The 17117-nt window shown below is 35.8% G+C and overlaps 1 protein-coding gene and 1 long non-coding RNA gene across 7 annotated transcripts in view; one reads left to right on the forward strand and one right to left on the reverse strand.

The window, feature by feature from the left end:
* The window catches only part of GABRB3 (gamma-aminobutyric acid type A receptor subunit beta3), a 242476-nt gene extending 235817 nt beyond the window's left edge, over positions 1–6659 (forward strand). For all 4 annotated transcript variants that reach the window (XM_087938444.1, XM_087938442.1, XM_087938443.1 and 1 more), the window contains one exon: positions 4135–6659. In XM_087938444.1, the coding sequence (XP_087794570.1) occupies positions 4135–4485 (351 nt within the window). In that variant the 3' untranslated portion in view covers positions 4486–6659. The remainder of the gene's footprint in view (positions 1–4134) is intronic.
* Positions 6660–9978: 3319 nt separating this feature from the next.
* The window catches only part of LOC148125133 (uncharacterized), a 93912-nt gene continuing 86773 nt past the window's right edge, over positions 9979–17117 (reverse strand). Inside the window, exons 3-5 of one of the 3 annotated variants that reach the window (XR_015744559.1) lie at positions 12573–12703; positions 11650–11814; positions 9979–10971 (exon numbers count right to left, since the gene is read on the reverse strand). This is a non-coding gene — a long non-coding RNA (uncharacterized LOC148125133). Of the gene's footprint in view, positions 10972–11304; positions 11815–12572; positions 12704–13530; positions 13642–17117 lie in introns of those variants that run through there. The other 2 variants (XR_015744560.1, XR_015744558.1) reach the window with 2 other exon arrangements.

Below are 17117 nucleotides of genomic sequence, written 5' to 3' on the forward strand. Positions count from 1 at the left end.
TGATTTTTTTAAAAAAAGAATACATATAGTATATTATATATAATATTATGAAAAATATATGCATTATATTTTTAATAGAATAGTTTTACAATCTTTGAAATGATCCTTAATATTCCTGCCATATTAAATACAGAATAAAAAAGGAATAACATATGTTAGGCAATATGAATTATCTCCTAGTACCCGAGATCATAATAAGTATGATTTTAAGGCTTGCTGCTTGTGCAAGAAAAGGCTTTTGATATCAATGGCAGTTTTGTTATTGTCTTTGGAGAGATAAAGTGATATCTAATGTCTACTGCATTAATACCTCAGTGTTATAGTAGCTTTCTAGAACAAATATATATATAGTAAAGCTTCAGCAAGATAGAAAAGCTGTTAATTAGGTAGCATATCCTTAAGTAACAAAGAGCAAGTTAATTTTTCACTTGAATGACAATTGAAAACTTTTTAAGAATCCTCTTTTTAATTTCCAGTAAAGATGAACTGTACAGCTGGCAACTTTCAAAAGCTGTGCAAACCTTGCCAAAGATATTGATTCTTTGATAATTAGGGAAAAAAATGTTTTATATGTACTTCCGCACCCTTTGAAGCTTCTCTTTCAAAGATTATTCTTAATAGTCATAATATATGTTCCAAATAAAAGAGAAAAGCAGATACTAGCTGCTCACTGAAGACAAGAGCATGCTAAGACTGTAATAAGAGTTGAGACTCTAGACTGTAATAAGAGTTGAGACTGTTCAACAATAAAACCAATCTCCTTTGCTGTATGTATTCAAGACAGAATTTGGAAAGCCATCTCTTAAGAACTCAAGAAACAGAAGGTCAATTTCAAAGGCTTTAATAGATCTGTAGATTTGTTCGCATGCACCTTCAATTGCAGAATTTTAAAAAATGAAATTTTTCTTGTGGAGACAATTATAGTGCATTCTATTGTTGAAAGCTGCCAGGAAGCTATTGTACAATTGGTTGAATCACAGTTATGGGAGTAGTTCTGAGTATTCACTGATTTGCCTATGTAACAACTCTGCTCTCTAAGCTGCACTGGGTACTAGGAGCTTCCAAGTGCAATTCAAAAGGTTGGTGTCACCTTTAAATCATTTCATGGCTTTGGATTTGGTTATCTGTGGAACTGTCACTTTTGCTCATGAGTAACATCTCATAAAGTAGGCCTGCTTCAGGCCCCAACTGTAAAACTATGTCATCTTTCAGGATGTAGGTTATATGCCTTCTCTGTTGCTGTACCTTCCCATAAAGCATATTATAAGTTTCTTGGTTAGTGACTTTGGGCCAGTCACTCACCAACTCAGCTCACTGGGTGCTTGATCTGGGAAGAATAGACAGCAGGAATATTAGGTATGTGTACCACCTGAATTCATTTTCTCTCCCGTTATCTCTGTCTCTGTCCATTTCTCTCTCTCTCTCTCTCTCTCTCTCTCTCTCTCCTCCCCCTCCCCAACTTCTCCTTCTCCCTCCCTCTCCCTCCCTCTCCCTCTCCCCCCGTCAATATAAATAACAGGATAAAAATATAATTATTATTATTATTTCCATTTTGTCATTTACAATAATAATATGTAAGTTTCCTAGAGTTACTTCAGTGATTGAAGCAGCTGACAAATTGATGAATTGGTGAATAAAGTTACCTTTATGTCATCCTAAAACATAGGAGAGAAAATTTAAAGTCGTGTTTAGATGTTCCTGTTTTAAGTAGCGTTTTCCCTCTTATGGGGGAATTTTTGCCATGAGATTGATTTATCATATTTCCTTAGTAATGAGTTCTTGATGGGATCAAAGGTGGGAAACAGCCAGGATTTATTGGCCGTATCAGGCTGCTGTGGAAATGTTCCTTCCTTATCAGACATAGCCATTTGCTTTCAGCTGCATTTAGACCCATTTATCTACTTATTTGTATTTCATGTATTTAGACTTCCCATTTCCATCAAAAAGGGGCTCTAAGTGGTGTCCTTTCCTGAGGCATCTATCCACATAATGCCGGATTTCAAAGGGTAAATCAGTGTCAGGCCTGCCACAACTTAAATCTCTAAATAGAAACGGTCCTTGGTTCATAGGTTAACAAAGGTATAGTTTTATTAGAAATCAAGTCTATTGCAGTATTGCAAAGTCAGAACTGAGAATCATATGCCAAAACCCCTCTTCCCTCCCTTAGCTGTCCCTCATTCCCCCCCCCCCAAAGCAACCAATCAGGTTCAGTCTAGATGTATTCATAACTGTCAATCAAGCTTGGTAGTTTGATATGTGGCTCCCTCCTTCTTCCAGGTGAGTTACCTTGAGGCAGCATTTTAAGGACATACAGCACTTACTTTAGTTTCCCTAAGCATTCCCTCCTTCATCTCCCCAATTCATGGCAGTCTGTCACCACATAGCAGTGAAGCACAAGCAGATATTAGGGAGCACTTGATAATCGGCATCATATGGGATCCTACATAATCAGCCTTTGTGTCTTTTTGAAGAAATGCTAGATCTGTGTTCAGACTTTGTTAGAAAGAATTAATCTTGTATTGTACAAAAGATCTAAGGAAAATAGTTTTCTTGCTAGTTGTTCTCAAATTGTGTGAGTCATGGGCTTTCCCCTGTTTTTAGTGTGAAAGAGTTTTGCAAAGCTATACATTTATTTCTTTTTATTTCTTGTGTGATACCATTTTGCCTATTCATAACCATCTTGATATACTTAGTGGATATCTCTGGATTCTGCTAATGACAACAACCATTCTAATACTTACTGATTTGAGATAAATCAGCTGCTAAATTTATTATCTTCATATTTCTGAATCTTAATTAATTCCATGTCACTCCTATGTTTGTCTCCCCATTCTTTTGTTTTGTTTTTTTGCCCAGAGTATATTGGAGCCCAAATTAAAGGAGCTGGGGAAAAATTAACAAGGGATTTGCTTTTCCATTCAGAGGGCTGGCCTAGAAAACCTCCAAAGCTCCCGTTCAATCCTATGATTCCATGATCAGTCTAAATGTGAGGTTGGGAGAATGGAGATTCTCTGCTCCTGTGACCTGCCAGTTAAACTAGTGGATTTTTGGATGTGGATCAGCTACTTTCTTGAAGGAAAACCAACATCTCAGGCCTTGGCTACATCCAAGCCTACATCACTAGGGTAAAAAGAGAGAGAGGCTGGTAGTTGTTTTTTCTCAATATTATGAGCTGTTTAATGAGAAGGTGAAAGGAAATTTAAATATAACCCAGTTATTTTCCTAACTGGTCCTATGTTACAAACACCGAAACTCTGAAAAGCTTTATGTGTTCATTAAGCAGCACCAAGGAAATCAATCTACATTAGAACCATAAAAACAGTACAATTTGGATTTGTTAATGAGGTTGAATAAAGTTTGCCCATTAGTGAAAATACAATTCACACTTGCGTGTTTTTCTCCTGAAAAGAACTAGAGGAACACGTTCCTGTGATTTAATCTAATTACAGGAATAAAGTCAGTCTTACAGTAGATATTGGTCATAAGGTGGCAGAGGGACATGATTTAAGTGTCTTGATAACTAAAAGTGAGAAACACTATATTTCATCTATAAACTAGAAAAATACAAATTGAAAATGCAATTCAATTTCAGTCTTCATAACCATATCATTTCACAAAAATGTTGTTAACATGAGAAAACAACCCCATCGTCCAGATTTCATTCTCTGTTTTCTCTATTTTCAGACTAATATAGCTGCACAAAACTAATAATTTCTGTGAAATATGTTAGAGAAAGCCATGGTACTTTTGTGAACTTAAGTAAAGTCAAATAATTCCGTTTGCTTTAAACAGTGCTACTGAGCAATAAAAAGCATGAATACATACCTGTCCCCTAGTATATAAATGTAAAATTAAAGCAACAAAGACAATACTGTAACAATGACTGAGATCTTTGTAATCGGGTAGCATAGCAAGTTTAGTGTCATGAAGGCAAAAAAGGAAGAAGGATGGTTTCTAATATAAGATGGAAAAATACTGCATTTGTTTCCATTTGTTTTATTTTTATGCTCTTTTAAAAGAGTCCACTTTATTTTTGTGCGCATTTATATGAAAGTAAATCATTTCTGAATATGATATCTTACTTTTGAATTATTACATTAATTAATAATTAATTATCAATTTGCTTCTAACTAGGTGGATATGCATGGGAACATATTGTTAACATCCCTTGAAATTCACAATGAAGTTGCAAGCAATGAAATCACAACAAGTGTCAGTGATCCACAGAATTCAGCCGTATCCTTTGATAACTCAGGAATCCAGTACAGAAAGCAGAGTTCCCACCGAGAAACTCTCGGGAGACGTACATTAGACAGAACTAGCACTCACACTAAGAAGAGTCATTTGCGGAGAAGATCTTCTCAGCTAAAAATAAAAATTCCTGATCTAACAGATGTGAATGCAATTGACAGATGGTCAAGGATGGTGTTTCCTTTCACATTTTCTCTTTTCAACTTAATCTACTGGCTATACTATGTCAACTAAATGGACTTTTACTTCGTTTTTTTAAACAAAAGGACTGTAACAAGCAAATGCTATTTTGCCTGTTATTTTGTATATGTACAGAAGACTTTTTACACTATATATAATATATATACGTACTTACATATACATATATATATATATAAATCCTATGTGTACATATATTGTGAAAGAATATATATTATACTCATTGTGCATAAACATGTATACACACATTATGTAATGGTGTACACAAAATGTCTTTTAAAATAAACTTTTCAAATGAGAGAGGCAGCTTTTTGAAGCAGTATGCTTTGAGAAATATAGTTCTGTAATATTACCAAATCTTATTCAAATCATCAAAATTCTGTCCTTTTGCAAAACCAGTTATATATCTTATTTTAATTACTGTCATTTACACTGTCCATTATGTAAGACGGGTTTTAATATTATTTGTTTAATACTGGGCAATTGAATTGTTTCATAATCAACTTTGAGATTCTGTGTTAATATATTTTGTTCACAATGGAATATTTTAATTTTGCATTTTCTTGATCACTTTTACTTGTCCTCGGAACAGTCATAATTACTTCTATAATAATATGTTATTTTAAATTGAACAACTGCTCACATTTTCAGGATTTTTTAAAATGTGGGATTATTAAACCATCTATTCAAAATTAGGAGATACTATCTATGGAGATTCTTTTTGATTAAACTACAGTAAATCCTTTATTGGGCAGACTTCAGCCAGTGAAGACTTAATCAATTCTATTCAATCTCCATTTATGAAACTAAAATTGATGAAATCAAGGATTTAGCCAACAGAGGGTTTGTTCATCACCTCTAGATTTTATACAATATATGTACCTCAGTAATGAAAATTGATCCAAATTATGAACATTCAGATTCAATGAGAATACCTTCCTTCTGCATGATCTATCATCACAGTTTTATTGTATGGCCAGTTTAACTCTCATGTGCTTTGTGTACTTGTTCACCATTTCAGATTTCCAGGAGATAGCTAGAGTACAGGAGATTTTGAAAGGCAGCAGGTCTATGGATTAGAAAATTAGTTCTTTCTAAGCTTCTTGTTACTATGCTGCTTTTTAAAAAAATCCATGATGCCAACCAAGAGATGATCAGGTGATTCTAGCTCAAAGTTTTATTTAAAAAAATCAGTATTCCAAAGATTATTTAGAAAATATTTTTGTTTTTTTAACAGGCAGGAAAATGCATTCATATTATCAAAATTATTTGAACAAGATTAATATAAAATATATTTGCACAATATGCACACACACATACACACATATCTGTATGTTACTTAATTTTTTAGTGCTTTCTATTGTGATGGCATGGTATATCATTTTATTTCTGTGAAGTTACAAGATTTTTTTCATTAGAATTAAATCAATAGAACATTTCTAATGTATAGATTCAATAACAGAACATTTTCAGATCTATTTTGTATATACCCTGGAACAGATAATATAGCTGATGTGCTACATTCACAAAACATAAATAATAAGACACAAACATATTTTTTTAAGTTTTATGCTTTGTTATTTTACTTTGGCAAAATGTTGCCATTTTTGTTTTTCTTCTTATTCATATTTTCATCAGTTCCAAACTTTTTCCTACTAACAGATTCTGGAATTAGGGTACAAATGTTTCAGTACTATAAAATTAGCATACAGCTTAGCAGTTCAGGTTTAGAGAAGACTGCAGAGAAATGTGAAGTTTTCGGTTACAGTCCAACAACAACTCTGCATCCTGTGAATTTTACAATAGCAATTTGGACTGTGAAAATGGTGTGTAAGTTCATCTGGAACTTTAATAGATTTATATGTGTGGACAAGAAGAACCAATTTTTATACTGCCTACTCTACGGAATAGCATGTACCATGTTACGTAAATGTTTCTGCATCTCATAATATCTTTTAAGAAAGGGAGAAAATACAACATCTAATGAAGATTGTGTATAGGATACACCATTTCCCTCTTCTCAATACTTTAGACCTGCAGTGGGCATTGTCTTGATATTCCAGTGGTGGGAAACTTAATTGGATATTACCCAAAGTTATGTTGTGGCTGACTAAGTTATCCACTTTTGGTTTTCATTATAAAGCTTTTTGGTAAACAGTCATCTTTTTAGTAAAAAGCAACACTAAAGAAATAAATATTTTAAGAACTTGTCCACTGATGTACTAGATTTTTTTTTACTGCGTCAAAAAGAATAAACTTGGGGGTGATTCAAAAATCACACAATTTTATTGTTTCCAGATTATATACTTTTGATTTTGACAGAAAGAAATGAACTAATATCTAGGCTGGTGGGAGTTAGCTTTCTTGGATAAATATGTATACATTAAAACTTTAAAAAAATACTGTTAATGTTCTTATTCATTTTGCTATTATGCCAATACCGGTATTAAAACATCTTTCAAAAATCTATAAGATGTTCTTAAACTAAGAATATTCAGTGAAATGCTAGTATTTTAATTTAACAAGTAAGTACTTGTACGTAGATGATATAAAACTTTGATCATTCAAACTGCAGTCCAACTCAGCCTCCTGAAGAAACAGAACTGCAACCTATAGCACGTATATTTATCTAATGTTTAAAATGTAAAGTATAATATCTAAATTGTAAATAAAATGTTTGAGGATTCTAGAAAAGGCTCACACCCCAATCTTTAACCCCCTCCCCAAGAACTGGGAAGTCAGGCTGAAACATGATCTTTCAAATGGCCTCACCACATTGCCAGAACTATGGATATTTCCTATGGAAATATTGGAAGATCGATACAGTTGGGGAGCTTGAGCATAAAGCTCTCCCATTCTGTCTTTCCAAGATGGTTTTTCACCACCTTGGTAATCATTTTCTATTGGGAAAATTTTTGTGAATTTATATATGAACTTAGCAGCTGTGTTGATCCTCAATAAAAGACGCTAACAAAGATAAGCATGCATCAGCATCCGAAAAATATTTTAGAACAAAAATTTAACTCTTCCACCAAATATTTTTGTATAAAAAGCAATACAAAGTTATGGATCTTATGACATATATTTTTTATACATACATACATACATACATACGTAGATTTTCATGGGTACAGGTATGTAGGTCTAGGCGTGTTCGGGTCTTTTCCCGTGTAAGATTAAGAATATCTTGGTGATGTTTTGTCAAGGTCCCACTCGCCATCCTCAGGCTGGTGCTTTCGCCTTGTGCTTGCACTGGCACGAAGCCGTAAGCACCAGCCTGAGAATGGCGAATGGGACCTTGCCGAAATGTCACCAGGATATTCTTAATGTTACATGGGAAAAGACCCGAACACACCTAGACCTATTTTCCCACGTCATTATAGTTGTGCTTTTAAAGTTGTAGCAACGTTTCGGCAGAATCTCATCTGCCATCATCAGGCTTCTGTATTGTGTTCGTCTGAAACGTTGCTACAACTTTAAAAGCACAACTATAATGACATGGGAAAATACCCGAACAAAGCTGAATACCATACATGTAAGTACTCGCGAAGACTTAAGAATGAATATATATATTATATATATATATATATATAATCATAAGATCCATAACTTTGTATTGCTTTTTATATATGTATATACACATTATATATTATATCATTGGATATAACATGGAACATAGTGAAGACAATAATCAAGAAGTGGAGAAAATATGACAGAACAGTGATATTAACAAGAACTGGTTGTCTCTCCAAAATAGAAGAAAAAAACAATCAAGAAAACTGGTCCAAAAGGCCTACAAGCAACATTAAAGGAGCTGCAGGAATTTCAGTCAAGTACTCTTCATGTACAAGCTCTTATATTCTTCATATATCTGGGGTGTGGCAAAGTGGCAAGTTGGAAGCCTTTTCTTACAAAGAAAAAAATGCAATATTTTGCAAAAATCTATATAAAGTCTGACAAAAGCATATGAAAAATGTGTTAATGTACCAAACCAAAAGTATATTTGGTGCTAAAACAAAACTGCACATCACCAAAATTACACCATATCCACAATGAGGCACGGTGGTGGCAGCATTATGCTTTGAGGCTAAATGATCTTAATTTTTTGTCTTGAAATTATTATTGCTGAAATAATAATTAATTAGAGCTTGCTAATTTGTGTTCAGTGGTAAAAATGGAATAGCTGTAAACCAGGGGTGTCAAACTCAAAGTCCGCACCCCGCATCCAGCTCGCAGGGTACTTAAATCCAGCCTGCAGGGCCGGCCTGGAACTATAAAGGGACTGGCCCGTGGTGCTTCTGGCAGATAAAATGGGCCACATACAGCCTCCCATGCCTTATTTTCACCATCCATGGCCTCTTGCAACACTCTGCCAGCCAAAACCAGGCCAAAAAATGGGCCCCAAATGGGTCAAAAATTGGCTGAAAAACAGGCCAAAAATGGGCTGAAAATGAGCCCCAAACAGGCCGAAATGGGCTGAAAATGCCCCCCCCAAATGGGCTAAAAAACGAGCCCAAAACAGGCTGAGAAACAGTCCAAAAATGAGCCACATGGCTTGTTTTTGTCTGGCCAAGTGCTACAGGAGGCCATGGGGACTAAAATGAGGTAAAGCGGGCCACTCTCAGACCCCACACACTCTGTTTTGGCCAGCAGGTGCTGCAGAAAGCATCCATCCTGCTGCCCCCCCCCCCACACTGCCCCCCTGCCAGCTTGCAGATCAGAAATAAAATTCTGATCTGGCCCTTGAAGAAATCCATTGACACCCCTACTCTAAACGATATATCATTTATATTATATACAATATTCTTAAGATCTAAAATATATCTTAGTTGTAGTGTGTTGGGTTAGGGTTTATGTCAAAGAATGCACTGGAATTGGAAAAGATTCTGGTTTCTGACATCAGGTAGAACTACATTTTAAAATAGGAAATAAAATATCAATTCATATTTATACATCACTTGAGTGATGAAAGTGATGAAAAGAATTTCAAAACTTTGCTCAGGATTACTTTTAGTATCTTGTAAAAAGGACAATATTATGGACTGCATATAATAGCTGATCAGGTGTACTTCCTTTGTGAAAAAAGATGACATTTCAAAAAGTGCAAATAATATTTCCAGAATCCCTATATTATATATGGAGGGGTTTGGGGGAGGATGTCTTTTACTTTTTATTTAGGCAAGCAGAGATTACATACAACATTTATGCTACCCAATTATTGTCACAAAACATTACTATATACTATACTATAGTATATTACTATATACTATATATTACTATATGTATTACTATTACTATATGTATTACTATATGTATTACTATATTACTATATTTATATTACATACACTATATATTTAAGACTTTCTCCTTCATTACATGAATAAAACCATTTAGCAGTGACACACCTAACATGATAACATCCATGGTGGGATTCAAATTTTTTTAATACTGGTTCTGTGGGCGTGGCTTGGTGGGTGTGGCAGGAGAGGGATTCTATAAAATCTCCAGTCAGAGGTGGTATTTGCTGGTTCTCTGAACGACTCATAATTTCCACTACTGGTCCTCCAGAACTGGTTAGAACCTGCTGAATACCACCTCTGGATACCATTATGAACCAGCAAGGCTAGTTAGATTTAATTACAGTTCTTATTTAGTGACTGTCTCATTAGTGACCATTCTCAGGTAAAACAGCGATGAAAAAGTAATTTTGCAATCAATCCTCGTGTTTATTATCTTTGGAAGTCTATAAAGCATTGTGGTCACTAACTGAAGACCCCTTTTAGTGCCACTCTAGGTAAACACTGTTCCACTGTCTAGGATAGGAGAGAGGGGAATGCAATTTTGTTGTTCTTGACAACTCTTTCTGATCTACCCATGCACTGCAATTTTACAGGATAACACTTCAGTACTAAATAATGTCTGCATGTACATAGTATATAAGGATATTGTATATAGGATATAAGGGGAATATTTATCAGTGAAGTTCGTCCGTCATTTTCAAAGAGGACCTTGACATCTAATGAGTTGTGGGCTGTCCACGGTGTGTCCGTAGGTGGCTGGTAAGGCCTATATAGGCACAGAATGTTCTGCCACATATTGGGCAGACATGTGTGGGCACCACTATTGCACCATTTGCAGCTCTGGGGAGCTTGCTTCTCTTGTGATATGATTATTCTTCTGTCTTCAAATGTGTGGCAGTCTGGTGAATCAACATGCACCATGTTGATCTATCTTGTGCCAAAGTTTCCCAGGAGGTGGTGTCAATATTCATGGACTTGAGAGAGGCTTTCAACATATCTTTGTATCACTTCCTTTGTCCCCCTTGTGATCATTTTCCTTGAGACAGCTCACCATGGAGGAACTGCTGTGGTCTGGCATCCTTGCAACATGGCCTGCCATGTGTCTGAGCTTTGATCAGCACGGTGTGAACTGATGGCAGGCCTGCTCTGGAGAGGACTTCTGTATCTGACACCTTGTCCACATTATTTATTAGTAATATACAGTAGTTCCATCAAGTTCTTCCTGAGAGGGCAGATGGAAAGAACTATAGTAGTTACATTGCATATCCAAGTCAACATGTTTCTACTGCCTCATGACTTTATAAACCATGACAAATGTCAGGCCTTTCTACTCCAAACCATCCCTCCCAAAAAAACCCACCCTGTATCAGAATCAATAATCTTTTGATCTGAATCTGTGCTTTGGGGGATAGGAGAAAGAAGGAGAAGAATGTTCCTGAGTTTTAATTTAAGATTTGGAAATATTCTATTTATTGAAAATCATTTAAAAATAAATAATTTGATTAAGCAGTGGAACAATGGTAATGTATGCTAAACCATTTGAATGTCAATTTTCCATGGCCATTATACAAGGAAATAAAAAACCAAATTTTCTATATATGTTTTAGAATGAATGGGTTTTCTAATTAATTCAAAACTCTTTTTATGTATGGAGTTTCTTCCCACATGGCACCAAATATCATTCCAGGTAACAGAAAACACTGTAACTCAAATTCAAGAATGTTCAATAGGGTATTATTAAGTAATAAGACATTTCAATATTGTGCAGCTAAGGCAAAAAGTTCATCCTATGTGTACATATGTAGCATCATTATATGCTAAAACGCATTTAAACTGAGGAAAATCCATACTCTTGTCATTCCAGTGGAATGCAAACAGCATTTTCAACTTATATGTGTACCTTGGTGTGCAAGGCTGATGATCCTTCTGCTAGATTTTGTTAGGCCCTGTAATCTCTTGCACAGTTTGTTTTGAGTAACATGTTCAATAGTAGAAACAGCTGTGGCTGGAGGTGAGTTGTTCAAGTGAGTCTGATGTATTGATGTTTCTTCTGTAGGGTCTCTTTCTAAAATATAAAATATAAAAGTCAATTATCACAGAGCACAGAGAAGACTGCTCCTTTTATTTTTAAAGCTGAAAATTATTTTTAGAATGATGATATGATGTAATATGATATGATATGATGTCACAAGTGGTGGTTCTTGATGAAGAGTACTAATAGAATATCCAATGATCTGTCACCGAAACTGATAAAAATGGAAGAATTCTGAGTGCAGCCAAATTTTAGGTCATTAGTTTTGTTTTATGTACAGAATGCCACATAAGAATGATGGTTGGTGGTAATCGGCCTCATGACTGCTTCAAGCACATTTTTTTAACCAGCTCAGCTAAACAGATGAAATTTGCTCATAAAAATTTAAGTTTATTGTTACCAGAGGGATCTGAGGAGAGAATGGGAATAATGCACTCCATTCTGATTCTAACAAAATTTGTTGTACTTACATAGCCCTTAGGGTAAAATTGACAAAAACAAACATCTTAACGGCATTGGTACAAGAGAACGCACTCTTGTAAGCAGAGAGTGGATAGGAACAAATTGCCCTTAGTTTGTTCTTAGGTTTACTGATCCATGTTTTGAAACAGAGCATATGCCAGCATGATTTTCCTCCCCGCAGCATAAGAACACATTTTTATTACTCATGTATACCAAAGCCAAGATTGGCCACAGCCAAGAAGAAGATGACAAAGAAATGGTGACTCCTCCAAATGAAAGGAAGTACAAGTATGAGTTGTACAAGGTACCTTTGCAAAAGGAGACCTTACCTGGTCTTCTTTCCTTGTGCTGATAGATTTGAACATGTTCCTGTGATGTTCCAGAGAGCTCTGATTTTGGCTAGCTCTAATTGTAATTTGAAGTCCTTCTGTTTTCTCCTTTGGCTCAGTGGTGATTAGACCTGTCATATAAACATTAGGTGCTCATTTATATTAGATAAAGTGTCTTGGCCATTTAACTCAGTATTTTTTACACTGACTGACAGCAACTCTCCAGGTTTCAGGTTTTTCAGCCTGATTAGTTATTCAGGAATTGAATGCAATATCTTGTACCACTGAGACATTTAGCCACAGATTGGTTTTTTCCCCCACAGAGAAGCCATGCCAAGATGTTTGTTTCCCCATTTCATCACACTGGGAGATCATGCCAACTATTTAGAAGAAGCAAAAGAGCACATGTGAGGAGTGGTGGATAGGAGGGAGCTGCAGCCAAGCTGGCGTGAAAGCCCAATTCTGTTTCCATTCAACCAAGAAGTGTGCTCAATATAATGATGCATGTACAAGCCAGTTCCTGGTTTCTATCCTCATGCAGCAGTATAACCACCTCCCATGGGTAAGCCTCTTCTTTGAGATGGAACATTTTAATGTGATTTTTCCCCCTACAACCAGGAGCTTCCCTGAAGTACATTTTATAGTCCAGCTCATATTGAATGCCTGAACTTGGTAATAAATAAGCCCAGCAATAATAAAGAGCCTGTAAGCTGGTTCATTGATGCAGTGTTCTGCTGTTTGCCACTTTCGGTTCCAGTTCAGGTATAGCACATATCTGTGCTTTAATTTTTTCAATAGTTCAGAAAAATCTAAGAAAAATTCTAATTGTACTGCTGCTCTTTCTGCTGATAGCTTATTGAATAGCAGTAGCACGTGGCACTTAGACTTACAGCCCTCTCTAAGCAGTGTAAAGAGTCAGCATATTGCCCACAATAATCTGGCTCCTCATTTTACAGACCTTGGAAAGATGGAAGGCTGAGTCAACCTTGAGCTGATCAGGATCGAACCCCTGGCAGTCAGCAGAATTAACCTATGATACTGCATTCTAACCACTGCACCACCACAGCTCCTAGTAAAAGAATGATTCAATAAATATTTACCTAAGCCAGAAGTTTAAATAACTCTTATAAGAAAAACATATCTTAGAATGCTAAAACAACCAATGATACTAAAATCATTGGGCATGCGGGTACAAAGGTGACCAGGGAAATGATTGAAGCCTGGGAAATGGACACCTTGTCAGTTAACAGGAGTGTTGATTTACCACCAGCTTATCAAGTACTTAGGACTGTGAGCTTGACATCACAAGGAAACAACAGTCAATCGCCAGCCATCAACACACCAATCAACTAATAGGAAGGCACCACATACATACAACTCACAGAATAGCTGAAATCACATATTCCAGTAGAGAGAAGTTGCCCCAAAGTTGGTCTCCAGCATGACTCCGAAAGCTCAGAAGAGTGAGTCCCAGTGACCGACCCAGATTCGATCTTGGAACCGATTATGTTGTTAATAAATGACTTACAATGTGTGCATATGCCTGTTTACAGAACTCATTTATGAAAAAAATACTTAAAATACATATATGATGTTAACAAAGTATTCAACTATATTAAGTTTCCTAGGAAACACAAGTTAAAAAAAATATGATTGAGGCCCACTCACCTTAAAAAGGTCTTCTGAAAGAAGTATGGTCAGACAAACAGGATCTTGAATTTATTTCTTGGGCAATCTTAGTGTACAATGTGTAAGCTAAAGTTGGGCAAAAGAAGTAATTTTCCTCATCTCTTTGAGTTTGATGTCATAGTGTTGGCTGAAAACCTGAGTCATTTACGATAAATGTGAGTCTGTACGGCATAAGAAGAGGAAATCACTGGATGAAAGTTCAAGGTAGCTATATGAAACTTTTTGATTCTCCGTATGACCTACTGGTATGAAAAGGAAAGTTGAGACTATCATAAGAAAAATAAAAGTAAGCTGAATGTAGTGAGAACAGAAAACTTGAGTATATATGGCAAAATTAGAAAACAGAAGGTCAACAGTGAATGGGTGCTGAACGAATGTAGGACTTCTACTGGATTTTGAAAATAAAAAGGAAATGATGACTACAAAAGAAACACACTGAATTGATTTGGCTATAACTGAGAATGGATTAAAATTGAATCAAGGAGATAAATGGATTGAGAGAAAAGAAAAAAATCAAGAAAGACTTTCCTAGATGGAATTGATTTTTATTTTTTATTTATTTATTTATTTTTATTTTGTCAATTGCTTACAAGATAATAGGTATAAGTAAAACATAGGTATGAATATATGGATACATATAAGAAAAAAAAACATAAAAGAAACAATAGGACAGGGACGTTAGGCACATTGGTGCACTTATGCACACCCCTTACAGACCTCTTAGGAAAAGGGTGAGGTCAATAGTAGACAGTCTAAGGTTAAAGTTTTGTGGGTTTGGGGAAAACACCACAGAGTCAGGTAGAGCATTCCAGACATTGACCACTCTGTTGCTGAACTCGTATTTCCTGCAATCAAGTTTGGTGTGGGTAACCTTGAGTTTGTATCTATTGTTTACTCTTGTGTTATTATGGTTGAAGCTGAAGTATTCATTGATAGGTAGGATGTTGCAATGTATGTTTTTATATACTATACTTAGATCAGACCGAAGACAGTGTAGTTCTAGGTTTTCTAGGTCTAGAATTTCGAGTCTGGTGGCATAAGGTATTCTGCAATGAGTAGAGGAGTAGAGAACTCTTCTTGTGAAATATTTCTGGACTTTCTCAACTGTGTTAATATCAGATACATAATGTGGGTTCGAGACTGATGAGCTGTATTCGAGTATTGGTCTAGCAAAAGTATGCTCTAGTTATTAGTGTAATATTACCAGAGAAAAAGCTATGTAAGATTAGGTTAACAACTCCTAACGCCTTTTTGACTATATAGTTACAGTGGGCTCTAGCACTTAGGTCATTAGAGATGAGTACTCCAAGATCCTTGACAGAGTTTGGATCATCAACAAGGTCTTGACTATTCAGTCTGTATTTTACTTTCTGATTTTTTGTTGCCAATATATAGGACAGAGCACTTATTTGTTAAGATTTGAAGTTGCCATTTGTTTGACCATTCTGATACATAGTCAAGGTCTTTTTGAAGGGTAGCAGTATTGTCTGTGGTATTGAACAGCTTTACATCATCAGCGAAGAGAACGCAGTTGCTCTTAATATGATCACAGAGGTCATTTATGTAGAGTATGAAGAGAGTTGGTCCTAGAACACTGCCTTGGGGGGACACCACTGTTGACAGGTACAGAATTTGATAGGACGCTCCCAATTTTGACCATTTGTTGTCTGCTTGACAGGAATGCTTCTATCCAGTTATGCAGGTGTCCAGAGATACCATAAGATTTTAGTTTTAGGAGTAGTTTGTCATGTACCACTGACTCAAAGGCTTTACAGAAGTCTATGTAGATTGCGTCTATTGCTTTGCCCTGATCAAGTTGTGTAGTCCATATGTTTTTGCAGAGTAAGAGTTGCAGATTACAGGATAGTTTTTTTCCTAAAACCAAATTGTTTATTAGAGAGTAGGTTGTTTGTTTCTAAGTGGAGGATGACGGATTGGTTAATTATTGATTCCATGACTTTACAGGTGACGCAGCATAAAGAGATTGGTCTATAATTTTCAACTAGGCTGGGGTCTCCCTTTTTGAAGATGGGGAGGATCGTGGCTTGTGACCATAGTTTTGGCAAGGAGCTGGTGCTGAAAGATTTTTCAAAGATTATGCTTAGAGGTTCGGCTATGGCAATGGGTAGCTTTTTTAAGAAGTAGGCACATATTCCGTCCGGTCCAATAGATAGAGATGGTTTTAGATTGCGTAGTGCTTTTTCAACATTGTCTTCTGTAAAATTAATACGTATTAGATTATTGTAGTTGTCTGTGGTTCGACCAGGAAATACTGGGCATGATCCATTGCTGCTTACAAATACTGAGCCAAAGAATGTGTTAAAGAGGTTGGCATTAATAGTGTTGTTGTTGCAGTCTTTACCATTAGGTCCTTTCAGGGGTGGGATGGACCTTGAGTCTTTTAGTTTGTTGTTTACCAAATTGTTGAAAGCGCGGGTGGAATTGGTGCATAGAAAGTTTTCTTCTTGTTTAATGTGATAATTAGTGCATTCAGTTTTTATCTGGTGGCATAAATTTTTATATCAGTTTTTGAAGTTGGCAACGTGGCCAGAATTGTTTTTCCACCAAAGTGATTTCTTTTTGGATTGAAGCTTCCTTATTTTTTGGGGTAATTTGTTTTTTCTGGTTTTGGGAGCTGTTAATGGTACATATAGTTTGATGACTCTTTGGACTTCAAGTAAAAATATGTTGTAATGGTCTTCTACAGTATTGCATCCAGAGAATAGAAATTGCCAATCAAAGGATGAGAGATCGTTGTTTATAAGATCATAGTTGCCTTTTTTGAAGTTATAATTGGGGTTTCTGTCATTGTGATGATTTTTGTGTGGACGTATTTTGAGACAAAAGTCAATCATG

This window comes from Pseudonaja textilis, chromosome 8, assembly GCF_049901715.1.
Source record: "Pseudonaja textilis isolate UNSWEBS1 chromosome 8, rPseTex1.2, whole genome shotgun sequence".
Classification (NCBI taxonomy): Eukaryota; Metazoa; Chordata; class Lepidosauria; order Squamata; family Elapidae; genus Pseudonaja; species Pseudonaja textilis.